This window comes from Folsomia candida, unplaced genomic scaffold (assembly GCF_002217175.1).
Source record: "Folsomia candida strain VU population unplaced genomic scaffold, ASM221717v1 Fcan01_Sc008, whole genome shotgun sequence".
Taxonomy (NCBI): Eukaryota; Metazoa; Arthropoda; class Collembola; order Entomobryomorpha; family Isotomidae; genus Folsomia; species Folsomia candida.
This window is the reverse complement of record NW_019091200.1, coordinates 7181-33595: the sequence shown is the minus strand read 5'-3', so window position 1 is coordinate 33595 and position 26415 is coordinate 7181. Positions and strand designations below refer to the sequence as shown.

The 26415-nt window shown below is 39.1% G+C and overlaps 6 protein-coding genes across 6 annotated transcripts; 3 read left to right on the top strand and 3 right to left on the bottom strand.

Moving 5' to 3' along the window:
* The first annotated feature begins 689 nt into the window (after window positions 1–689).
* Window positions 690–3111, top strand: LOC110853095 (WD repeat-containing protein 35). The gene is made up of 8 exons (XM_035854596.1): window positions 690–759; window positions 838–1229; window positions 1307–1640; window positions 1707–1846; window positions 1925–2015; window positions 2086–2456; window positions 2520–2729; window positions 2793–3111. The coding sequence occupies exons 2-8, from the start codon at window positions 922–924 to the stop codon at window positions 3019–3021; spliced, it is 1683 nt and encodes a 560-aa protein (XP_035710489.1). The 5' UTR covers window positions 690–759; window positions 838–921; the 3' UTR covers window positions 3022–3111.
* On the bottom strand, window positions 3037–4713 carry LOC110853283 (phosphotriesterase-related protein). The gene is made up of 7 exons (XM_022101534.2): window positions 4564–4713; window positions 4314–4482; window positions 4048–4238; window positions 3832–3981; window positions 3595–3759; window positions 3315–3532; window positions 3037–3247 (listed from the first exon to the last, which is right to left on the bottom strand). Exons 1-7 carry the CDS (start codon window positions 4577–4579, stop codon window positions 3107–3109), a joined length of 1050 nt encoding a protein of 349 aa, XP_021957226.1. The 5' UTR covers window positions 4580–4713; the 3' UTR covers window positions 3037–3106.
* Window positions 4714–4867: 154 nt separating this feature from the next.
* LOC118436460 lies at window positions 4868–7998 on the bottom strand. Its single transcript, XM_035854597.1, has 9 exons — window positions 7534–7998; window positions 7321–7449; window positions 7139–7250; window positions 6953–7075; window positions 5839–5975; window positions 5628–5766; window positions 5499–5564; window positions 5301–5431; window positions 4868–5232 (listed from the first exon to the last, which is right to left on the bottom strand). The coding sequence occupies exons 3-9, from the start codon at window positions 7152–7154 to the stop codon at window positions 4900–4902; spliced, it is 945 nt and encodes a 314-aa protein (XP_035710490.1). The 5' UTR covers window positions 7155–7250; window positions 7321–7449; window positions 7534–7998; the 3' UTR covers window positions 4868–4899.
* A 2046-nt stretch (window positions 7999–10044) lies between these two features.
* On the top strand, window positions 10045–13488 carry LOC110853093 (maternal protein tudor-like). Its single transcript, XM_035854401.1, has 7 exons — window positions 10045–10199; window positions 10765–11065; window positions 11139–11521; window positions 11654–11838; window positions 12004–12159; window positions 12239–12447; window positions 12525–13488. Exons 2-7 carry the CDS (start codon window positions 10971–10973, stop codon window positions 13015–13017), a joined length of 1521 nt encoding a protein of 506 aa, XP_035710294.1. The 5' UTR covers window positions 10045–10199; window positions 10765–10970; the 3' UTR covers window positions 13018–13488.
* A 151-nt stretch (window positions 13489–13639) lies between these two features.
* Window positions 13640–16750, top strand: LOC110853092 (tetratricopeptide repeat protein 25). Its single transcript, XM_022101323.2, has 14 exons — window positions 13640–13963; window positions 14032–14320; window positions 14400–14474; window positions 14591–14681; window positions 14737–14816; window positions 14881–14989; window positions 15066–15102; window positions 15187–15203; window positions 15271–15365; window positions 15613–15820; window positions 15892–16020; window positions 16100–16137; window positions 16232–16348; window positions 16426–16750. The coding sequence occupies exons 1-14, from the start codon at window positions 13829–13831 to the stop codon at window positions 16635–16637; spliced, it is 1632 nt and encodes a 543-aa protein (XP_021957015.1). The 5' UTR covers window positions 13640–13828; the 3' UTR covers window positions 16638–16750.
* Window positions 16751–17067: 317 nt separating this feature from the next.
* Window positions 17068–24191, bottom strand: LOC110852913 (sodium-dependent nutrient amino acid transporter 1). Its single transcript, XM_022101087.2, has 18 exons — window positions 23893–24191; window positions 20368–20478; window positions 20167–20263; window positions 20090–20107; window positions 19875–20024; window positions 19581–19794; window positions 19379–19514; window positions 19280–19306; window positions 19101–19208; window positions 19032–19041; window positions 18790–18946; window positions 18651–18723; window positions 18523–18573; window positions 18411–18449; window positions 18190–18331; window positions 17825–18103; window positions 17653–17747; window positions 17068–17581 (listed from the first exon to the last, which is right to left on the bottom strand). Exons 1-18 carry the CDS (start codon window positions 23923–23925, stop codon window positions 17432–17434), a joined length of 1890 nt encoding a protein of 629 aa, XP_021956779.1. The 5' UTR covers window positions 23926–24191; the 3' UTR covers window positions 17068–17431.
* Between the last annotated feature and the right edge of the window lie 2224 nt (window positions 24192–26415).

Below are 26415 nucleotides of genomic sequence, written 5' to 3'. Positions count from 1 at the left end.
CTTGTCTCACGTGGATGTGGGTGACAACGACGAGAAGGAGGCGACGGGCGAAGAGGGCGAACAGAGAAAGAAGGCAAATTCTGTTAAGCAAATTCACATCGATGACCGACCCTCCGCGTCGTGTAGTACGATGGGTATAGAACTCACGAAGGAGGATTTCTCCCAGGTTAGTGAGACTCACTTTTTTAACAGAGGTTCAGATAACGTCCGAAACCGTGATGAATTTTAACACAGGGCACGTTAAACCCAGCAGTTTGCATGGACGCCCAATTCGACCGCTTGTTTGTGGCCAGATTCTCGGGAAAGCTTCAAATCTACAGCCTTCCTCAGGGCGGCCTTTTGCAAGTCATTAGTGTAAGTTACACTTTTTAAAAATCAGTTATTGACATGCGATTGATTATAAACTGAATTTCAGACGGGAACTCACCCATTTCAAATCCTGCTGAACCCAACGGGAATCAAGATCGTCTTACTTGACGTGGTCGGGTGCCTTCGGTTTGGTTATTCGCAGCAGAACAGGACGAGAATGAAAGTGGATGCGGCAATTATTTCGAGCGGAATATTGAGCATGTTGTGGTCAAAAGATATGCCAGATTTTTTGTGTGTCATGAAGAGGACGGAAATGTGAGTTGGTTAAAGCTGGGATTTTTCTAGATGTAAATAAAACAAGCTTCTAATTTTAGGTGTATTATTCGTCACGGTGTCTTTGAAACCTTCCCAAAATTCGACGTACTTTCTGGATGTTTAGCTGGATTCAATGTAAGAATAATAATTCACTCGCATTTTTTTAGCGTTAGAATTAATTTTGCAATAATTATTGCAACATTTCCCTCCCAGAACCTCGCCATCACTTTCGTGAAACTAGATGAAATTCTCCACCAGCCAAAACGTCCCAATTCTTCTCACATTTTCAAAGTAGACATGCAAATTTTAGACGCGATACGCCAAAGTTTCTCGAGCGGGGATGAAATGCAAATCACCGCGTACAAAGAGAACGTGAAGCATCTCGACCACCCCAGAATGTGGAACGTTCTTGGAGAAGAAGAGCTCAAACGGGGAAATTTCGACGACGCCGAATTCGCCTTTGTCCATTCCGCAAACTACTCGGCTCTTCAGTTTCTCAACAAACAGCTCAAATTCATCCCTCCGCAGCTGCAAGAAGCAGAAATCCTCGCGTATCTGGGCGACTATATAAATGCGTCGAAATGTTATGTGACAGCGAAGCGATTGTTAGTTACATATTCAAATTATTTGCCTGATAGCTTAGGCAATACGTGCAAATTAGTTGACATTTTCAACCTTGCAGAGATCTTGCCCTCGAAATGTGGCAACAACTGGACGACCCACGACAAAGATGTCGCATTCTGGCAGAAGTTGATGGTTCCGGAGATGCGTCGCATGACATAAATGCAAACAACTATTCAGTCGAGAAGGCAGAGAAGCATTTTAGCGAAGGTGAAATTCCCACTGCGCTTGAAATGTTTCGAAAGCTCAAAGAATACGATAGGATTTTCGAGTGTCACATGGTCACGGAGAATTTCTTAGAGTTGAAGGAACTGACGAAGCGAGCCTCACACGGAGATCCTGTCATTGGGAAGATCGCGGAGAAATATAGGTTCCTCGGGATGACGAGGGAAGCGGTAAGTTGTAGTTATTTGTGTATTGATAATGGGTCACTAATTTATGTCACGTGTCACTTATGAAAGGTCGACCTGTATTTGAAATGTGGTGACCCTAAGAGCGCCGTGAACGTGGCAATGACCAATTTAGAGTGGAGTTTGGCACTGGAGATTGCAACCGAACATGGTATTCCAATGGTTACAGAGTCCATTTTAGAACTTACCAAGTGAGTTTCGGATTCAGAAAATTTTCATAAATCGATAAATTTGCGCTGTTTTTACATATTTCTGGACAATAATGTTAGGCAACTTCTCTCCTCTGGCAATATCATGCAAGCGGTACAATTTTTAAAGAAATGTGGTAAAAATTTCGCAGCAGGAAAACTACTTTCTACGGTGAGCACAGAATTTCTGCGAGGTCACATTTAGATAGCTTTTTATTAAATCATTTTTAATGATATTTTAGACCGCGCTACGAGCCCTTGAAGATACGAATTCTTCCCAAAGTCTCATGAACATCAAAAAACTCTTCGTCATGGGTGCAATTCTTCTCCGGGAGGACGGAATCACGAGGCAAAACCCGTTCGCAAGGTCGCGAACCAAGCCACGAACAAAATTAACGTTTACCTCGTCGTCCGTGGACGAAGAGGACGAGATCGACTTTAAGTTCAACGAGTTTATCCCCCTCGAGTATCAAGCCAGGAGTGCGGAGGAGTTCAGATGGATGTACAAATCCCCATGGCGCGGGGCGATGGCGACACATTACTTCATCCTCGTGCTGAAAGCAATTCACACCAACCACTTTGAGCGTGCCGCATCCCTTGTGACGTATTTAAGGTAAAAAAATACGTGTGGTCACTAAAATTGTAATTGCGAATTGTCTTTTAATTTTTTTGCCAGAAACTACACCGATATTCTTGGCGTCGAAAGGGTGAATTGTATAATAGCCTGGACGTCAATCAAGGTCAACAATGCGATCGATTATTTCGCAGCATTGTCCCAGTTGGAGAATATTGATGCGAGCTACGGTGACATTGCGACTGAGGTGCTAACCGTTCGGCAGGAGAGAAGTGATGATGACAATGATGAACATCTTAGCCCAACGATGACGTATGGATTTAATATTAGTATTTTTGACAGTATGCGTAAAATAAATAATTGTTTGTACTTTAGGCGACGTGGTTCTGAAGCGTCGGTGATGAGAGGCGATAGTAGCGACAACAATTTGCTGTCCTCCGAAGGAAGTTTTTACACAATGCCACGCTGTACGATAAGTGGAAAGATGTTAAAGTCGGGATCTTTGTTCTTTGAGTGTCCAAACTGTGGAGGACCTGCCATGCTAAAAAAGGCGCAGCGATACAAACATTGTCCCCTCTGCCATGCTAGAACGTTTAATAATTAGGTAATATCATTTAAATATCCTTAATTAATGTATTTATTTACTTCTGTATTCAATTAGTAATGGTGTTTTTAATAAAATGTGAAAATTAAACGTTTCCCCGAGATAACCACCGCTTGGGATTTTCAATAAGAATTTGATCAATTTCCGACTGCGAGAATCCTTTGAGCTTCATTTTGGGAACGATGTTTTTTAAAATGTGGGTGTACCCGTGACCTCCAAAACTCGTCTGCAAAGCAAAATTCTGATGAAAACTAATGTTTTTTTAATTGAATCAAGTAAATTAGAACTTTTACCAATCGATGTTTCGTATGTAAATCATGCGACATTGTGATTTGTCGCAAGTGTCCGTTATCTGCCAAGGTTTTTAGCTTGTCAATCCTCTGTGCGTCGGACAGCATGTCGACACTTTCTTGCAGTTGGTAGTACGAGCATTCCGTTCCGAACAAGTCGAACTGTGTAAAAGTTTTGAATTTTGCAAAGTCCAAGAGTAACTCGTCACTGTATAGCGTTCCTAAATATTTTAGAAAGTTATGTACAAATGCAAATCAGTTTAAGCATTATGCAACGAATTACTGTCCAAGTGCGACATGATAACGTCTTCCGGTTTGCCACCAGCTTCCGTGAAAACTCGCATGATTTTGAATGGCGACTGTGGATCTCGTCCAGGATGAAAGGTAATGGGCAAATTGGTTTCCTGCTGGAGAATGGCGACCGCCTCGATGACACGCTTTTCAAAAGCTGGAATACATTCACAAATCGGAATAATTTGTTAAAATAAATTGGTGAAATTATGGCGAGTAAAATATTTACGATGCATCGGCCACGAAATCCCAATTTCGCCAATAATCCCGGCCTTGACACCGTTTTCCCCCTCTTTCACTTCTTTGCTCATAATGTCGTGAATTTCTTCCACTTTTAAGGATAATGTTTCCGAAGGTTGGGAACATGCTACGTAGAAACCTGCACATAACATGCAAAAATTAGGGCCCGGAGAAAGCGTGACTTTTTTTATGTATATTTGTGTACCAGTGCCGGCAATGATGTTAACCCCACTTTTGGCACTGAGGGTCTTTAACCACGTAATATCTCGAGATATTCCTGCCACCGTGTTTTCAACGATTGTCCCTCCACCAGCCTCCTTGAAGTTGATGAGCTCCTGCACCATCACATTTTTCGTGTCGACGTCATCCAGTTTGCAATTGTAGGATGAGCTGTATCTGTGAAATAAATAATCAAAATGCGACTCCATATAAATTAGGACTGCGATTTACATTACATTTTGACCTCCTTACGGGTATTGTCGTACAAGGCCCAAATTTTTTAGGAGGAACGTGTCCTCCTTTTGCGTCGGGTATGACGGGAATGCAGCAGGAATCGGTTGTAAGACACAGTCAAATTGCATGTGCAAGTGTTCATGGGTCAAAACGATGCCCAACGTGTCGACTGGTATTTTACCCAAGACTAGAATAGCGAAATTTTTATGAAACTCTTTCTATAATCAAAATATCAATAATTTCCAAAAATATTAGTACAACCAAATACCTGTCGTTACTTCCATGTTGACATATGTGCGACACTGGCTCCGTGTGAATTTGAAACTTGGTTATTTGCCAAAATGTTCTGCTGTTCTATGAGCTAAACAAGACGTAGAATGCAGCAAAACGGAGGAATACTTACAAACTGAAGGTACATAAATGTGTATGAGTATTATGTACGTATTTATTAATCATGCTCTCATATCGTCTTGTGTCAACCTGTCAATCATATCATATTTATCACTTACGATTAGATATGCATGACCTCACTCATGCACCTCCTTTAAGTTTTCTTACAGGTTCAGATTACACACAAATACCATTCAATTCTCAAGTTGGTTTATTATTTTCTAGTAAAAAACACAACTACGAATACCAGGCCTGCTACAATTACACTGATAACGAGGATAAGAAGCACACATCTCAGCCCATTTCGCACAAAACCAAGCGGACAACAGAGACAAATGAAGCCGAAGAACCATCGGCAACACCCACATCTTCTCTCCTGACGTAAAATATTGATCCAATTATGTCTCGGTTTCATACTCGTCACGATAATTTCCTTGCTCCCGTCGCTGAATGTTTTGTCCCTCGTTTGGTCCTCTGGTTTGAAGTCGTACGGAATAAATTGCGTCCAGTGGGGAAAATCCGTCGTGGGTTTTAAAAACATGTAGTCCTGCAAGTTTAATTGACATATTTTGGTGTGGTCATTCAGCGTGAAGTTGATTAGGTTTGGGGGCTTACCATTAAAATTATGGCAGATATAATCAACGCTTTATACTTTGGGGACAAGGTCATGGACAGCAAGGTAAGTCCGTAGGGGTCCTCGTAACCGGATATTTGAATATTGTAAAAGGCAGAGACTTCTTGGGCGTCTGCAGAAATAAAGATAAATCAGTCATCACAATAGTTTTAGAGTATCTATGAAATAAAAAAAAGTACTCATTAAAGTTTCAATCATGGCGATAGGTTCGTCTTCATCTTCGGGAAAAGCTACGTCAAATACTCCTAAATAAATAAAGGGCTAGTAATTAAATATGCAAATGTTCAGTCATTAAATTTTTTCCGTACCGTCCACCAACTTTCCAGTCACGATCATGACATTTTTGCCGATTTCATCAAAAATCTTGAGGACGGTCTCATCCCATGAAAACTCTTGTTCAATTCGGCCCAAAAATCGGCCAGTCTCACAAAGCGTTACAGTCACATACTGAAAAATAATCAGATTAATCTCATCATTCCTTATTATCGTGTCGTGTGAATTTGATTGAAATTTCCTCACATTTCCACACCCTTTGAATCCAAATATGCAAAAACCACAGCAATACTGTGCACAACAGAAGCCTGGGGAACATGATCGTGTAATTTGCAAAACCTTGTTACACTTGTGATCGTACATGGTGACGTTGAACATGCGAGCTTGATATAAATAGAAGAAAAAAATTGTTAGGTTGCAAAATTACAATTATTATCATAACAAAGACACGGGAAACATGATTGGGGCATACATATTGTAATTCCTACACGCATTAGGTAATGAAATGATATGCAGGTGGGGAGATAAATGACGGTCTCATTACCGGCGATTTTTTTGGCAGGTTCATTGTTACACTGAACCAGGGTATTCCGACCTGGGTTTTAATGGGTTGGGTTTTATTGGGTTTTAATGGGTTTTAATGGGTTGTAAATGAATAAAACCCAGTGGGTTTTACCATGTTAAGTGGGTTTTATTTGGGTTTTAATGGGTTTTATTGGGTTTTAATTAAAATCACAGATCACAGATTGTTAGCATCACAGATAGTTAGCATCACAGATTTCAAGTGTTATGAAACAAAATAATTTCCGAATAGATACAAATTCCTAATTATTTTTGTTAAGTTATTACTTAAAACTAATAAAACCCTATAAAACCCATTTAAACCCAATAAAACCCATTAAAACCCATTAAAACCCAAATAAAACCCAATTAACATGGTAAAACCCATTAAAACCCATGGGTTTTATAATTTTTGATTAAAACCCTGGGTTTTTCCGAACCCTGCACTGAACTCTAAATAATTAATTATGGAGCCACCCACGAATTAAAAGTGTACTTTCCCCATCGAACTAAACCATCCTTTCCCCACCCATGCAGAGAAAATTAATTGGAAATTTTGAAAGGTATGAATTTGTGAACTTGAGAGATTTTTGTTTTCTCAACAATTTGGTTATCATTGCTATTGTGATTGAATGTGTAGCTTTGGGCTACTTTATGCGACGATTTTGTCTGTCTGCCTGTCTGTAAGGAGGATAACTCTAGATCTAATCAACATTTCTGAAATCTGCTTCCGAATATCGACATCTAATTTGGGGGGGGGGGGGGTCGGACGCGTGGCATTTCCGCCTTTTAACCATACCGTCTCTTGTCCACTTTAACGCTTTGGAGGTCGTGTTCTCCACAGCGATGTACATTTGACACCCGTCCTCGTTAACAATGTCGTACTGGGCGAATGCCAATAAACGGTCGACCGGATCTATCCCTGTAATCAGGAGGGTGCCGACATTTAACAATTGTTTGTCAGTAAAATGATCAATTTATTTACTTGTTACGTATGGCATTTTCCGGTCGTCGCAGTATCAAGAGATTGCTATTTGCTAAATGCAAAGCCTCTAGACCGAGGGGAACTTTCAGCTTGGATTTTGAGACGGCTACCTCTAAAAAAGTATTTCGAATCAAGTATAATTTGGTTGAATTTTACTTGGCGAAAGTTTACATCGCACCAACTTTGTTCATGAATTGAATACTTTGAAAGAGAAACTGGATCATCGTAAATTAATTGTTTCACTAATTCTTCCTGAGTGGTTGTGCTCTCTTTGGGGACTTGCTTTTCCAATGTTTCATAAGGTGCAATCCCTAAAAGATTATGGGGGAAATATGTCACATTCTGTTGGTGAATTCGCATAATAAATAAAGCCAAGTTATCATTTAGTTACGCACAAGGGGTGGGATTTCCTGGATCGTGGAGTGTCGATGGAGCAAGTGAATATGACATTCTGTACTAATCGTCCGAATCTCACATTCTCATTGATTTTCGAAATAGGAATGAACTCCAAGGTCCTAAATACTAATTTAGCTTGGTTTTAGTAACGGTAATTCTGGTAATTCAATGCTAGCGTTCCTAAGACACCAAAAGTCAAGCAATCGTGCTATAAAAGTTTGTGTAATTAGAAGCGTCCAAGGTTGCTTGACAACTTTAGTAATAATTACAAGGTTGCGACAATTGCTCCGACGACTAAAAAACTTTTATTTTGAAAAACCCTGGAACCTTTGGCACCAGTGTGCGTCGCACAAACTGTAACCCATAAACAAACCGCACAAAAATTGTCAACACTCACATTTCGTTCCCTCGAATTATTATTTTTTTAAATTATGACATGGCGACGAAATTTGTCGAAAACCAGGTGGTGGCGGTGGGTAGGACCTTGCGACATGTCGATAACACCAAAAAGAAGCGTTGTGCGAGATTTCATGCAAATCGGACAAGGAATGGCGAAATTATGGCATGGCGACGATATTTGGCGAATACAACAAGGTGGCGATGAATGGGGCCTTGCGACATGTCGACAACACCAAAAAGAAGCGTTGTGCCAAATTTCATGCAAATCGGATGAGAAATGGCGAAATTATGACATGGCGACGATATTTGGCGAATACAACAAGGTGGCGATGAATGGGGCCTTGCGACATGTCGACAACACCAAAAAGAAGCGTTGTGCCAAATTTCATGCAAATCGGACGAGAAATGGCGAAATTATGGCATGGCGACGAAATTTGGCGAAAACAAGAGGGTGGCGGTGGGTGGGACCTTGCGACATGTCAACAACACCAATAAGAAGCATCCTGCTAAATTTCATGCAAATCGGCCGAGAAATGGCGAAATTATGGCATGGCGACGAAATCCGTGGAAAACAAGGGATGGGCGGTGGGTGGGACATTGCGACATGTCAACAACACCAATAAGAAGCATTCTGCTAAATCTCATGCAAATCGGCCGAGAAATTGCGAAATTATTGCATGGCGACAAAGGTTGTCGCCATGCCATGCATTTATAAGGGGGGAGCTGTTGGCCGCCCTAAGAAGGGCGTTTCCAGAGCACACGACGAGGACGTCGCTCCCTCGTGCTCCACGCGGGTCGGCCCCCGCGGACGCCCGAATGCGTCCGCGGGGATCTACCTCCACCGACCGGGAAAGCCCTGCCCACGTCACCGCCTCTGCAACCGCGTTCCCCTAGGGGCCCGTCTGACCCTCGCCTTACGAGGTGGGAGCGCACCCGTAAATCGGCCCCCATTAAGACTTCGAACTCGGGAACCCGGTCGGCCCCAAGGGGAGGTATCGCTAAAGAGCGGCGTCACCCAAGGGTTGGAGGTAGAGAGCCCCTCTCACTTGCCAAGCGCCACCCGCACTTTTGGCAAGCCCCACCGGCTCCCCACCCGGTGAGCCTGCTTGGTGGGAGGAGCATTGGAGGGGGACCTTCCCGTAAGGCTCTCCCCTTGCAGCGTTGTTCCCCCGGACCACCCCTCCGACGGGAAGAGAGTCGGGGCTGTGGGACAAACCACGGGTGGACCCGACTCCCCAGAGAGGCAGGGCGGTCCAGGGGCGCAGCTGCAATGGGGAGCTCACCCAGGGACCGTCCCCCACGAGCGCCTCCCGCAGACTAAAAAAATTGCGGAACGAGACTTGTACTAGGCAACTTTGTCCCCCCAACCACTAAATGTGGCCACTTTTGCAAGAAAATGGTTCAATGACCGGACTTGAAACTGGTCAAATCAGCCTATTTTTTGGTAGTAGGGCAGTATGATCTTGCATTTTGTGCATTAAAAGTTTCAAAAAGGTCAGTGGGGGTTTTCAAAACGAGGGGGTGGGGTATGGCCAACATGCGTATAGGAACATCTCACATGTTCCGTGTTTACAATTGTTACAAATAATTCAATTAATTATATCAGCATTGTTGGGGGTGGGAAAATATCCATTCTTATAGTTTTTTGGTCGCTGATTTCGAATCTGAGGTCAGTTTTTTGATTGCGACATCATGGGAAGGGGCACAGGGCCAATTAATTATGTTAAAATAACACAAAATTATAAAGCTGCAAATATAAGGCTGGGTTTGGTGGTAATTTGATTAGAAGTTGACATAAATTCATGTACTCCTCTTTTTTTGGCTATAAAATCTCGCGGTAAAAAGGTTTCCACCTGGCCCACACAGTTCGCACCCACTTCCATTCAAAACCCTATGTCTAAAGTTTTAAGTTGCCATAAGCTTTGAATGGAATTGGGTGCGAACTGTATGGGGCAGGTGGAAACCTTTTTACCGCGAGATTTTACAGCAAATAAAATAAGAGTAACTTTGTCAATCGGAGAGTGCTTCCCATCACTATTGCCACCTTGTGATAATTTTTGTAATAACATGCCACAACTTCGCTCACCAATTCAAAGTTAGTCACTATTTTAGTCTTTTCTCCTCACTGAAGAAGATAAAACTGCCTCTAGTAAAAAAAAAAAGATATCGAAGGGTTGGTTATCTTTTTACGAGCCTGTCGACAAAAAATTGAAGGAACATAAAACTTGAAAGAAGATTTGCTAGAGAAGAAAGAAAATAATACTCGGTAAGTGGGTCAAAGATCAAGTTGTCTTTGATAATCTAACACTTTTTTTATCATAGTGCTAAAAAATAATTCTTCAGTTTGTAACCAAGCCTGTTTGCTCCTATATCTCTACGTTGCGAAACGCAGCCAGGGATGCAGTGCCGGGACAATAAAATTGGGCCCTTGCAGGGCCAAAATTCATATTTGTGTCTGTAGTCACCTGTCTCTGACTTAATTGACAATGCCTAATAAAATAATACAATTTTGCGGTGTTAAAAAATAATTTTTTAAACACTAACTACTATTTTTCTAAAAACAATTTTTTTCGAATTAAAAAATTTTTTTTTAATTCGAAGTTTATACTTTTTTAAACACTATGAAATTTTATTATCTTATTAAGTATTGTTAATTAAGTCAGAAACAGGTGACTACAGCCAGAAATATGAATTTTGGCCCTGCAAGGGCCCAATTTTATTGTCCCGGCACTGCAACCCTGGCTGCGTTTCGCAACGTAGAGATATAGGAGCAAACAGGCTTGTTTGTAACTGGAGTTAAATATCACCATTTCTTTTCTTTCTTGTTTTAGGAACAAGTACGACGACTGATTACGCCGAAATGTTGCTTGATAAGGATTTGGACACTCTTAAGGACGAATGGTGCTATCCGGATCGTCCATTGATGATCAATAGGAAGTACTCGTACAAATTGCTCAATATGCACAGCCCTGACAATTTTTAAATCATTGTGGTGGATCAGACTTCCGTGGTTATTCAAAGGCAGATTAAGGAGGCAATGGATCTTCATTTGCACAACATTGCCGGTTGTGCACCGGTTGACGTTGCTTGTCTGAAGGATAGACTTCCTGTAACTGTCAAATTTGAGGATGGGTATGGGATTTATGTCATTGCTAACAAGCATACGATTACGAACATAATAAATCTATTTTTGTATATTTCATAGGAAATTTCACCGAGCAGAGGTCAATTTAGTTGAAGAGAAGGGCGTGAATGTGTATATGGTGGATTCAGGAGTGGATATTTTGATCTCGGCTGATTCCATATATCCGTCGTCAACAGAACTTTTGAGACTTCCAAAGCTTTCGTTAATGTGTCGTCTTGCTCAAGTTGTCCCATTTGAGGAACAGGAAAAGTGGAAAAAGTATGACTACAAGTCGCTGTTCCAAGGAAAGAATACATCAGTGTTCTCAATTTCTCTAATTGACCGTGGAGTCTCTGAAGTTTGGCTCACGTGTGACAAGAAGGATGTTGGCTTCGAAATGGTTATGAATTTGGGTTTAGCTGATTTTGTTCCGCTAAGTACTCATGGGACCAATGATGATGAAGGTAAAATATTCCCAATTCATTGACGTACTTTTGATCGACCTCAATTAATATTGCTAATAAATCTGATTGTGCGATATTACTATTGGATTAGATATTAATATATTGTAATTTATTTTTTTTTACATAATTTAGGGCCACAAATGCTTGGAAAGTATCCTCGATATGATTACAGTGATTGGATTGGACAGAAAATCGGAGTCTTTGGGACGAAGGTTTCAAAAGTGGGATCGAATTTCAAAGTGCATCTTCAACTTCATCCGACTATAATGGAGGCTGTTGATGCTGGATTGTTGAAGTATGACTCTACTTCCAAAGACGTAAGTAATATTACTCCTCAGTCACTACGAACTTCGTAGTCTTCACTTCGTAGTACGAAGTCAAGACTACACTTAACTTACACTATACAAACATAAAGTTATTCTATTCGTACCTTCTTATCACTCGATTATTTGTGTTATTAATAATGTGTACTGTTCTTAAAGGCCAAGGACTTTTCAAAGGATATTGGTGATGCTGTTCTTGTTGCGTATGGCGAGGACAAAATGAATTATCGAGCTACCATTTTTCAAAAGTCAAGGGTTGGGTACTTGGTAAAACTGGTAGACTACGGAGACTTTGTCAATGTTCAGGAAAAAGACGTAAGTTTTAATTGTAGAAACTCTAATGAAATAGTTCGTGCCGCATTAAATCGTATCGTCATCATGAATTATGTTTTAGATGCTCAAGATTTCGAAAGAACTCGTTGAGATTCCTGAAGCAGCCACACCCTGCTATTTAATTGAACTATTGGCAGCGGACCCGAGCAAACTTCCTTCAGATGAAACCACCAAGGGCAAATTGATGGAGTTGATTATTGAAAAAAATCTGGAATGTTACATTAGCCATGCAAATTTCATTGATGACGTGGATCCCCGAGAAATTCGAAAGTAAGATAATAAAGTAGAGATTTCTAATTATTTAAACTGAGTTTTAACCTTTACACTTGTCTCTCTCCCTCTATCAGGTGTGTAGTGACCCTCGCCTCAGAAGAAGGGATACCACTTCTTGATGATTTTGGCCTAAGAAAGCCAAACCTCTGCAAGTATTATACAAACGTTGACCACGAATTTCCCATGATCGACCAGGGTCTTGCAAAGGAATTATTTAGTGGCCCCTCAGCATACATGTCAGTTCAATATGAAGGAGTTGTGTCTTTCATAGAAAATTATGACTCGATTTGCATTCAGCTAGAAGGTGACAACCATCGAGCGGATGGACTAAGTGAAGAACTGACACAATTTTTTACTAATTGGAAAAATGCCCCTCAACTGGATCCTTCATCTCTGATCAATGGAACTTACGTCGCGGCCAGGCAAAACATTGAAGATGATTTACGCTACTATAGAGCTAAAATTTTGGAGGCTTGTCCAGACAAAGACGCGTACAAAGTAGTTTTTCTGGATTATGGAAATTATGATGTCGTTACTTCTACAATGATAAAACCCCTCCCGTCTTAATTTTGCAAGGATAAAGCCTTTGCTCTCAAAGTCTCAATCCCAATCAAAGTACTCCCCGGTGTAAGTGAAGACGAGGTGTATCACTATGTTGAAAAGTTTACAGAGGAACAAGAGCTTACGGTGTACCTCAAAACTGTGGATAACTTAATTTATGCTTGGATCATGTGCATGGACAAGATGCTTACAACATCTTTGATCGAGAGTAAGAATCCCCTCGTCATGCTGATCTTTCCAACCCCAATTATTCCATTGAAAAATTAAAGTAAAACTAAAAATGCTTTTGTTTTTAGTACTTATGAATGATAATGTTTTTATTTTCCAAATTTACTAATGGTTTGTTATCCTACTATGTATATTTACTTTACGAGTAGTTTAGCTACTTTTTAGAAGTTGTATACATGTAGACATACCTACATATGTTATAGCGGCTTATCTCATAATTGTTACGAATAAAATTATTAATTAATACAATTATTTCGACGTCGTTAGCGTATAAGGCTGGGTTTTGTATTTGTAGTATGAATAAATTAGAAGTTGACATAAATTCATGTAACTCTTGTCAATCAGAGAGTGAAACGTGTGGGAACCCACGATTGCTTGACCTTAAGTATCTAGGTAACGCTTCTCCCTTATAGACTGATGAAGTGTCAAATAACCTTGATCTTGATCTCACTGCTCGTTATTTGATGAATTGATATTCACTTGTTTGTATTTTCATAGCCATTTATTTCAACAACGGGAAAGTAAATAGTGAAAAATAATTGTGAAGGTTCCACATTAAAGACATCTAAACATTACGCAACTTGAAACAATGGAGATTGACGAAAGACTCAAAAAATATCCCCACTGCCCCTTGTCCATCTCGACCTTCACCACCTTTTCCGATGAGGGCAACATGCACTTCCGTGCCGGACATTTCAGAAAAGCTTTGTACTGTTTCGATAGAGTAAGTAAAATTACAGAAAACCCTCAATTTCTGAAGTTTTTGTTTTAAGTATGCCCGAATTATTTTAGGCATTAGAACTGCAGCCGGACAACAAAGGTGCACGTGTATCACGGAGTCAATGTCATTTAAAACTTGGTGACGCTGTGGCAGCCTTGGCCGACGCAGAGGCGTCGTTCGTCGAGGGGGAAAAGAGCAATATTATGGGTCTCTACCAATATGGCGAAGCCCTCTTTAACCTGGGACAGTTTGAACAGGCTTTGATGGCTTATCATCGAGGTTACCGGAGTCGAAAGGACAAGGAGGAATTTCGCGTAGGAGTTAATAAAGCGAAAGACGCTATTGTTACTGCAATCGGAGGTAATTCAGCATAATTATCTATTAATATTTAGTACATTTGGCCTCAGACTCTTAATTAATCACGCAAAATCTCCTTCAGATCAACAAGCAACACAAATTGAAGATTTGGACACGGTTCTTCCTCAAATAGATGAGATTAATGCGGCCAACCGAGGTACATACATATATACTTTGCATGAGATGACAAACTGACTATAGCTCCAAAATATCATTAAGATTATATGAAATATACAATTTACATTTACATAACACCATTAACATGATAAAAAGGTCCCGAACATTGTTGCGTCCTTTCCTCGCTGAACGAGATGAAGCAGTCACAGCAGAAAAGCCGAAAAGCAAATGCTCTAACGTTTGCCAGGTAACATTAGTGAGATTGGCTAATTAATTTCATGTCTAATGATCATGATTCTTAGGTCACGATGGGTTGACCGAGAAATTCTTGGTGTTCTTCAACAGGACAAAGATTATCTTACAAAGTTTTTGAAGCGGCCAGGTAATAGACCTGAATTCTTTAAAAAAAAACTAAAATTCACGAAGTTTATATTAATTCATTTTAGATATTCATGGCGATGCTCAAAGTAGCTCTGAAGGCTTGCGAGGTAAAGCAAACGAAGCTCTTAATTACTTAGAAATCAGACAAAAATTTTGGCGACAGCAGAATCCAATGTACTAAAATTTTCACTTTCAAAATACACAATAGTCATAATTTGAATTAATTAAAATATTAAATTTCCACATGAAGGTATGCGCGCAAGATTGGACTGACATTCAACAATGATGTAAAAAAAACTGATTGTTTTTATTCCATGCGATAAAGTTTTATCTAAGTAAAGTATCACTTAATAAATATATTTTTTAAATAGATGGTCCGTCAATATGAGTAAGTAAAATTATGTAAATATCTAAATCCTCATTTTGTAATTATTTGTCTCATTTTTCGAATTAAGACAACAAGAGAGAGAGAAAATGGAAGCATCTCGGAAGATTAAAATGGACGCGGCTCAGGGAGCGGTTGTGAAGAACATTTCGCAAATCGAGCACGGTAAGTATGATTTTCGATTTTTATTCGTACATCCAGAGATCGTGGAAGCGTGGGGACGGGGACAGAAGGACAATGTCCCAACGGTTATTCGATATCCTCATCATCTGCCTGTTATATAAATCCTTCCCTCCCATATCCTGCAGTGTTAATGTCCCCACGGCTTCCTCGGCCACTGCGTTTACATATGGGTACATTTGAAACAATGCTGTCTGAAATAAGTTAAGAGTAATAATTTATTTGACCATAGCACTTAAAATTGGAAGGGCTCATGATTGTCAACTCGAATGTGAAAGAGCTTTGCGCCAAATTAAAGAAATCAGTCAACGACTTCTCCCACGAAAACCTGAATTTCTCACGGAAATTCTCCACTTTAAAGGCTTGGCGTTAATGAAGCTGAAAAGTTACGACAATGCTGCAACAGCGTTTCAAGAAGAATTCAAAGTAGCTGCGGACAAGTATGCATACATTTTATTCTTTACAGAACATTTCCAGGCGTTTTTTAAAGCTTTTAAAAATAATTGTTAAGCAAAATGCCTGAAACAAAATCTCGAGCCCTGGACTACTTGGGACGCAGTTATGCACTGAAAGGGTCATTTGCAGAAGGTGCAGAAATTTGGGATTCCCGCCTTGCTATTTCGAAAACCCCGATTGAGAGGTAGTAAGATAAATGTAATTATAATTATAACTTGAGTATATTATATAATAATTCAAATTTTGATTATATTTAAATTTAGAGCTTACTTATTTCACGAGATTGGTCGTTGTTATTACGGTATTATTTGTACTACATTCCTCTAACTTTGTTGGACTAAATGAATTTGAATGTTATGCATAGTTTTATTCTAAAATCAATAAAACATCAACAGAAACGAACAAGTTTGACTTGGCCAAGATATACGGAAATCAATGTTTGGACGAAGCATCCAAAATCAACGACAATATTTGGAAAATGAATGCAGAGATTTTACTGGCACAGTGTGAAGGTTGGAGTTCTTTTTCAAATAGATACATGCAAAATAAATAGTTATATATACCTAATTATAATTTTTGTTCTTTCCAGTTAAAAGTAAAACATTTGATAAAGCTAATCAACATTTTGAAAAAGCAGAGGAATACGCTTTGAACTGCAACAATAAGGCCAATGTTGGAATGCTGAGGGAGGCGGAACAATGCATTAAAATTTATATGGAACGAGCCGATGCTGGAACCACACATTCGCACGAAGACGACGAGAAAGATGCCTCCGATGATGACAAAGACTTGGTCGAGTAACTAACTAACAAGCAATATTAAATGTGAGATTTAAAATTAAATATGCAAGATAAACATTTGTACTGTCGGATAATTTACCCCAAGAATAAAAACAAGATCCAAGATACATATAAAACATAATATTGTGTATGTACAACAACATTGATACTATTTCGACTTTAGTATTCTCCGTATGCATGTAAACATGACTGATTAGTTTTGATTGGATGAACGGTGTTTTTTGTCTGACGGAATAATTAATTAATAATTAATTAATGACCCCAACATTTCAGCACATTAACTTTTAAAACTCTTATAAGAAAACTCAGCACACTTCGAAATAAAATTTGTAAACACATGTTGCATGAGACATTGTACTTGCTATTTGAAACGATTTTTATAATTTGTCTCAAAAATAGCTTAGGCGAAAATACATACTTATATAGTACGATTATTGTGTGTTGAATATTCACCAATTTATTTTCTTACAGATTATGAGGTTACTTTTTTCGATAAATATGTAAGTAAAATTATTTAACAATTAGTCAAAACATTTATCTATATACAAAATAACCGAGTTGCTTACGAATATGCATACTTTATCACAGTCAGTCAACATTTCATATCATTTTATGGGTTAAAAAGTATATCATCAAATACCTACATATGTAATCCATCAAATGTTAAAATTGTGTCATTTAAACATTAACGAAGGCTCAAAGATTCTGAGTAGTCGTGATTCAAAATAAAAATTGTTCAATACAAAATCCTATTTGGTACTAACACAAATTTGTGCACATAATGGAATTTTCAAATTATTTAACTGTTCGTTTCTTAATTGTGTGATACATTTCTTTCAATTCTACTACAGCACTTTTACCAGGAGGAGTTCGCAACCAGCTTTCACGGATTTTTGGATCTTTCGGACCCCATTCCGACGTCGGGCGGAATGATTCCATAAATTTCTAAAAGTACAGATTGTCAAGTGAGATAACCACGATATCATTGTTATAAATCTTCATCAATTATTTAATACCTCATCCAGTGAACCTGCTTTTCTCGTCCAAACGGAATGTAACGCTGCGACCGGTAAGATCAATAAGGCCACTGCAGCAATCATCCATCCGCAAACTGCAAGAAACATAAAATTCTCAAAAAAGTACCGACCACATAAATATGAAAGACACAAAATTATGACTCTTATTTACCAACAGCTTCTGGAGGGAAACTGGCACCGTTGTACTTCAGAGTACTCGAAGCACTCTTGATCGTAGCTTGAATGAAAATGACCGACAAGCTGACCGGGATGAAAATTGACCAGCAGAATTTCCAGTACCAACTGATTTTTATATTCAGCATGAATTCGATATCGCGCACAAGGTTGTTCAACCCGTATATCCAGACAAATCCGATCATTTCAAGAAGAGCGACAATGAAAATTATAAATCCAGCCCCAAATGTGTCCACCAATTCTAACATGAATTGACCTATTTGACAAAGTCAATTTAAGGATTACCTCTAAATTAAGATTCAGACAGAAATAGGTATATACATTCCAACCATATGTACTTACCTCCAGGGGTGACATAGATTAGGCCGGAGAAGAAACCTACTATGCAAACGACTGTTGTTATCCACTTTTTCTCAATACTGCTAAACTGATCATGGATAACAGTTATAATAGCGTTGGTAAGCGAAGTGGCACTTCCAACTCCCTAAATATGCAAACAGATTTTACACCAATTTAGGTACTACTTATGTATTAATACATTTTTCATGAATAAAATGACTAACGAGTGTGAAAAGCATCAAGAAGAACAGTACGGCGAATAGCTGAAGTTTAAGAAAGTAAAATTGATTAGAGAATTGAGTAAAATTAGACGATAATTAGATGCTAGATTTGTACTTGTGGGACAAACTGAAACTTGCTGATTGCTTCTGGATATGATACGAACGCCTGAAAGAAAAAATAGGAGTTTAAAAAATGTTATGCATACATTTGAGTCAAGTTTTGATAAAAATGAAATGCTGTACCAGCCCAGGTCCTGCCGACGCAACGTCTTCAATTTCTTTACCCAATTCGTACGCTAGGTTCCCAAGAACAGAACTGAAATGGCAATTACAGTGTCATAAGCCTTGCTAAGCCGTAATATAATTATCAATAAATTATTACAAAATTGTAACTCCTGCTAAAATGCTCGTCAAAGTGTCCATGATGCTGATTATCATTGCATCTCGGTACACATTGTGCGAAAATTTGTTATACGAACTGAACATGATTATGGGTCCAAATCCGGTGGAGAGACTGAAGAAACACTGAGTCACTGCGGCTGATGATAAAATTCGTCAGTTAATTTAATTTTAAATGCAAATAAAATGATATTTCCAATGAGATCTATGTATAAAAAATACTACCTGCCCAAACCTGCAATAAGAATACAATTAGTATCCTTTAATTGAAAGTTTCATTCGTGATATACTAACCGAAGGGTCCAGTAATTTTTCCCATTGCGGACTAAAAAAGTACGAAATTCCGGTAGTCGCTCCTGGCAATGTCAATCCTCGTATGAGCAGAATAATCAGCACAAAATACTATATGCAATAGGTAATTACAATTAGTATAAGTAATTGCAATTACAGAATTATTTAATTATTCACTTAACTGGAAACAGGCTAGTGAAGTAGGCAACCTAATACAAAACCCAATAATTAAAATTATATTATCGCATAATAATAAAATTTTGCAATTAAAATCCACAAACTTTTCCAGCGCTCTTCACTCCTTTTATTAAAGAAAACAAAATTATGGCCCACGAAGCCAGGAGACACAAACTAAGACGCCACTCGGGTAGACCTATGCCGTCGTCAATACTGTCAATCTCTCGAAGTACGTCAATCCTAAAAGATGGTAAAAATTAAGGGATATTTGTCCGTCTTCCACTTTGTTTCGAGTAATTTACTTACTTAAAATAAAGTTCAGGTAAACTTTTATTGGAACCAATCACGGTATGATTCGGTCCACAGGTCAGGTTGTGGGATATTTCCCATTCTGGATTGCAGACTGACCAAGGGAGCTCCGATTGGAAGGATTGGAAAAAGTAAAAGATTGTAATAGCCATTAAACTGCAATAATAGCTGCAAACGCAAGCTGTGCCAAATGCCGAGGCGTATCCAACCCCTGCAATAAATGAATTATGCAAAACATTAATACATATCCATAAAACTAACACTCATTAAATTGCATCTGTATCATCGCACCTTTGAAAAACGGCGACATTTTCCATACTTTGACCTGTCCCTGTGAAGAAAATTGACCCATTGCCATTTCCAAGAAGTACATCGGCTTGCCGATCAAGAACAGGACGATAAGATATGGAATCAGAAATGCCCCACCCCCGTTCACAAAGGCTGGGGATCATTTTTTAAGCTTGAATTTATAATGCCACGACAGTAAAGTAAAATATAAATCGTACCTATGTATGGAAATCGCCCTGCAAATTAATTAATTAATTAGTTCCAGAAAGATTTCTCAAAAAGAAATTTTATTTACATATGTTTCCTAATCCTACAGACATTGCTATGCATGATAAAAGGAACTCGAGAGGGCTGTCCCACTCCTCCCTTGGATCCGATGGTCCTTGTACCACCTAAAATCATTTATCCCGAAGGTATGCACATTGGGGTCATAAAAAATTGATTACTCATTGCTTTTTCTTTCCTCATTGTGTGAGATTCAGCAGCAACAACTCACCGTTGAGGTCAACTGTCCACGTACATTGAGCTGCGTCGACGTCGTGGTGTTGTTATTTTGGTGAGGACCATCGTACTCAAAGGCTTGATTAACATTTCCATTCCCATTTTCCTGGAAAGAGGTTTTAATAATAAAAATGTTAAAATGTAGTTGTGTGCATGAGCCAGCAATATCATTTGCGCATATTTTTATCCTGCGTAATGATGGACTTGATTTTTTGCTTTCCTCATCCTTAGTCACTTTTACAATATAGAAACATCACGTCAAGTAGTAGTATACCGTGGCTACTTAATTATTGTAGACAATCTGTGCCATGTCGCTCTGATGTACGGGCGAGGAGTTGCATATTCATCATCCGCTTATTTGTGACTTGTGTAAAATGTGTAACGAATCGCAACTTGACATCTTCCACTTGGTTATGCAAGTAATTTAGCCAAAAATCAGCAACCAAAATGGCCACTATTGATGTCAGATGATCAAAATCCGCCAGACCTGGCTGGACCTGTACCGTGCCATTTTAAATAAGTGTCACGACTTTGAAAGTCGATCGGCATCACCACAACCTTACAAAAGACAAGGTCAAATTAAATGGAGTACCGAGTATAATTGCAATATTCTCTAAAATGCATGCAAGCAAACAGACTTTGATTGACACATAGTTTACGCACGAAATGATTCATATCCGTCCAGAGACCAAATAAAGTTGCTGAATACGTAGTTTACTAAATACATCATTATAAATCCATAATGAATTCCAGTAAGCGATGTAAAAACACTTTCCATTCATAAATTAAACTAACAAGAGTAGATTGCCAAACAACAGGCCAGCATAACTTCATAAATACGTATGCAAGTACAATTCACATAACAAACGTATGTGGGACTAGATAGAAAATATTGCAATTACCACACGGAATACAATGATTAGGTACTTCAAAGAAATGAGTTACTCTGAACGGAAACCAGGATCGGACTTTAGTCATTTAACTACTAGAAGAAACCTCTTTTTACGTCACGTCACATTTATCAATGCATGGCTCGATTGATGGACAACGTAAGACATATCAATGTCAAGTCAGCCTATGAATATATCTAATAAATAAGTAGGCATTACTGCCGAGAATGCATAGGACGGCCAACTTATCGGCATTACGAAGTACAAAGGTGACGTTAGAGTTGAAGATTAAATCATTGTCAAACAATTCACAAAGACCAAAAGTGCACAAAAAATTCCTGCTTGAAGCAACGTCATTTTATTGTTAAATTTGTTATCTAATATCTTAAGTGCGATAAAAAATGGAAAGGATCAAATGCTGAAAAATTGCGATTCGATCACACAATAAGCGATGAGATGCAGAAATAATCGAGATCTGCACTACCTGGGATTAGTTCTTCTGGACTTTTTGCTATGCATGAGAAATTCTTAAAAATTGCACAAGATTGAACATTATACAGGGATAAAAACTTGACTCATAAATAGAATCTTGATGTTTATACAGGTTGACTTTTTGATTTCGCATGAGCCAAGGCCATTTTTAGGCACGAGAAACTCATGGCAATTTTATTACATGAAGTTGAGTTTTTAATAAGACAAGCTGGGAAAAATCTATTATTTGAGTTCTTTAGTAATTCTATTGTTTTCCTCAGCCAAGTATTCGAATTTAATTAATGAGTATTTTTAAATATTTTGCGGTGTAACCGTCAGACATGCATTTTTGATATACGGATACTTGTTATATCCATTGAATACAGCTTAATGTTGAACTCTGTGATTTTATGTGTTAAGATCTTAACCTGTCTTTAAGGAACACAGTATAAAGCATACAAATTGCATGTCATCCTGGTATAATATATTACTACAAAGGTGAGACTGCATGATCTGAAATATGTACTTACGAACTATCTTTGTATCATTTGCACTGGACCCATGCAGATTTGTACATATGTATGTATTTAATAATACAAAGCCGACTGATACATACATATTATTACACATCTTTTAGACAATTCGTAAATATGACGTACACACACAGGTATTTATACGCAAGTAGTACCTGACATGTTTACGAGGGTATTCATGAACTACCAGGTAGTAAATTTAATTAGGGATGCATTCTTCGAATAAATTTCGCATGTGCTAAATATTCGATGAATCTTTGGTTCTGAGAAGTGAGCTGACCAATGTTCTATTCGGAATTAAGCATCTTCTAAAAATAGGTATAGATGGTAAGCGTTAACAGCCAAGCATAACAGGTTCATTAGCAGGTAGAATAATAATGATAAAATTGTTCGAGTAAATTCAATGTAAAGACAACACACAATAATTCGAGAAGGAATATAGATTTGCGAAAACCTTCCACAAGACAATTAAGCTTCACTTTCGCTATGGAATGAAGAAATGACAATAATGGGGCTTGATTATTCTTCAACCACAGCATGGCAACTTCCGTTACAACATTTTGTGACAAAATTGGGTTTCAAGTTAAGTCGTGACAAATTGAAAATGCACAAAATATTAAAGTTGAAAACACCCAAGCAGGTCCTACCACTTATTTTAATGGGATTTACCTACGGCTACGAAAATGTATGTACTGCCACCAGATTGGCGTTTCGTTTTCTCTTATTTACTTGCACAAATCAAGTATTTATGAGCTCATGTAGTGCATCCAATTTGAACAAGTGTAGTGCAACTTACAAGGTAATACATACACACATTGTCATTCATTCACAGGTCGATATTTGGCAAACCTACCAAGGGAAGATGGGTGGGCGTTCATTATATCAATTAAATTTTGCATAATCTTTTATTTTGCAGAATTAGACTATGAAAAATGGTGTCAGAAGTGATGAAAAGGGGAGGTCAACGCGATGCTTGTTATTACTTTACAACTAAGCGCAATTTTCCCATGATAAACGAATCGTTATCCATACATATACAGATAATTTTTGGCACAAGCTCAGCTCATTCATGATTTTTGCCAAGTTCACTCCTTGTGAATTACGTAATTAATAGCAATGAAATCACCGAAGATTTAAATTTACCTTAAAAAGATTTGTTTTAAGACGTGTTATCAATTGTGATTGAACAAAATGTGCGAGTAGGGAGCAAATACGTTCTTGAATCATTTTACACCATCCATCCATATAAGGATGTCTTCATGGACTGAATGCGACAATTATTTTTCCTATACATGATGTTTATAACTGAATATATGTAGCTTGAAGGCCGATGACACACTAAAGTATGTAACTGCATCAAACATTGTCTGATGTTCGCTAGCTAGTAATTCGAGTGATGGTGTTCAATACTAAAAGGGTCAATACCACACGAGAAGAATGGACACTTACTGTATCCCTTCTGTGAAGCGAAAGGAAAATTCTCATTTTAATCCCACACTAATAAAACCATTTAATCTGCACTTGTGTCCTATTAGTTTTATTATAAAATCAAATTCGAATGCAACTTTGCATTGCAAACTGCATGCATTTATAATGCAATTATGTTGACGTGCAATTTTTACTTACCACTTCGCTTATGCTGTACTTGTCTCTAGGCATTTTAAAAACTGGTTAGGAACCCGTTTTATTTATTCAATATCTGTGGTTTGCAAATTGTTTTCACTTATTTGCAACAAGTACAACAACACACTGACACAAATCCGAAATTATGAGAATGCGTCTTTGTTCAGGTTTTGTGTGTGCGCTTTAAATGTAATCCATTAATGATGCACGGAAGGTGTATGATTTTGTAGAACGATTTGATATACGAGTTCAATTTAGACAAAACACTGACGATGGTGCACAGACAACTGCAAATGGCAATAAGTTGGCTTTGCGTTTTAGCAAAATTTCCTCCATTCACTATTGAGATAGGGTATTGTTGCACCTTAGTTGACTGTTAAGTACGTACATACATACGCATACACATATTTGCTGTTGTGAGGTGTGCATTTCTGCTTCACTGACTTCCACATCGTCTCATTTCATGGGTTTTTGACGAGGTTGATGTTGCAAATGTGATAGTTCCCTGCAACAATTATAGTATTTGTTGCCTATCCTCAAGAATGGCACCATTGTCGTAGAGAAGGGCTAGGGGAAGGATCGAGTTGGTGAATTAGGACTCAATTTTTGCACGTTTCATTTTGTAGTTGGGCATATATGAGCGATCTTGTACGGATCTTGTACGGATTGCTATTCCATGGTAGTTGGGTGTTGTTTGTAATCACAACTTATAACTTTGAAAGTACATACATTACAGTAGCTGCGGAAGTCGTAGGGATATAGAATAACTGTGGAGACATTTTCCTCTGTACCCATGCTTCCGCGGCCACTGCATGCATACATTAGTAATGGGCAGGGGTGGGCAAGATACTTGGTCAAGATACAAGATAAAAGATACAAGATACAAGATAGTATCTTTATCTTGTATCTTCGTCGCCTGATCGGAGAAGTATCTTGTATCTTGTATCTTTTAGAAAGTTGAAAGTATCTTGTGAAAGTATCTTATCTAGATATGCCTGGCAGAAAAGTATCTTAAGATAGTTGACAAGATACAAGATACTTTTTTTCAAAATTCCGTCAAATTAAGTCAATTTCCTACTACAGTCAGTCAATTTGACCATGAATTTGTCGTAATCAGAGTTTGGTGAATTTTTATTTTATGTTTTGCCAATTAGTAACAAACCTGCACATACATACGCATGTTCACATACTCATGTATACATATATATACACACATATATATGTATATAAGTATGCTTGTTTATTCATTTTAGTATAGATTATATTCGCAGAGATGTATGTATGTGTACAATTATTCCTTTTGAGAAAAGTCTAAACGCCCAGCGCTTCACAAAATTGCCCTATCCGAAATATATAAAAAAAACTTAACCTATTTCGTAGTCCTACAGTAAAAAAATCTCATCCAGCTCTCGTCCGGCTGGAAGAGATCCCAAAATTGCAGCAACATTTCCACGCTGCACTGCCATACTCATCCTCTGTATGAGGAAAGATGTTGACCTCTTCTCCCCAGTGAGGATCGTGATCCTCGATCCGATTTCCTTGATAAGGGACAGACCCTCCTTACCCCACACTCCCATTGTTTCGATGGCTACGGGTACAAAGATGAATCGATCCTGGAGGAATTCGTATTTTTTCCTCTTGGCGTCCTCCGCTCTTTCGGCTGCCGCACCAGGATGAACGCACGTTTGAGGGAGGTAAGATGATGCGAAGGTGTCCGAACATGTAAAGTCCCATACAAGGGGTCTCCCTCGTGCCCACGGTACTAATGTTAGGCCGTCTGGGCGCTTTCCGTCTTGGCGAGAGCACCCTGGTGGCTGTTTGATAGCGGGGGCTCCAGCAGTGCGGAGTGCTCTCCAAATCACGTCATTGGCAGCAGTGTGTCGAGAATGACGACCGGCACTGCTTTTGCATTTCAGGCCATGATAGCCTTTTGATGTCACGCTAGCTCCGCATGGACATTTGTGAGGGTGGCAAACGTCGCAACCAAGACGAAGGCGCATGCTACCCGGAATGCCTCATTTGGGAGTAGCGTCCCCAGTTGTGGCGAAGGGACGGCATTGAGCCACGCCCCCACGTGCGGCTGTCCCATCGCGAGGAGACGGGCCTTATCTTCATGCGTCAGCGCCCCATTTTTGAGGTGACTTACGGCGGCCTCCTGTTGAGGCATCTCCCAAGCCGCTTGAACATCCCTAAGTTCGAGTGGGGGGAGTTCGGCGGGGCCCATCGGGTTCCACATTTCTTCCCCTTCCTGCCTGGCGGTGTCGGTGTCATGCAGGTAAGGTGGCAGAAGGCGCTCAACAAGGGGCAGGGCGCTGTAGGCGGACGCTAAGAAACACGGAATCGCCACGTCTACAGCATGCCTGACCCCTAGGCCACCTTCACTGACCGGAAGGGAAGACTGAAGCCACGAATGCGGGGAAAGGGTACAGTTGAGAATCCCTTCCATTGACTCCTTTAGTTTGGAGTAATATAGGGTGAGGGCGTCAAATCTTCGCCAAGTAGGGGCACAACGAAGAAAATATAAGT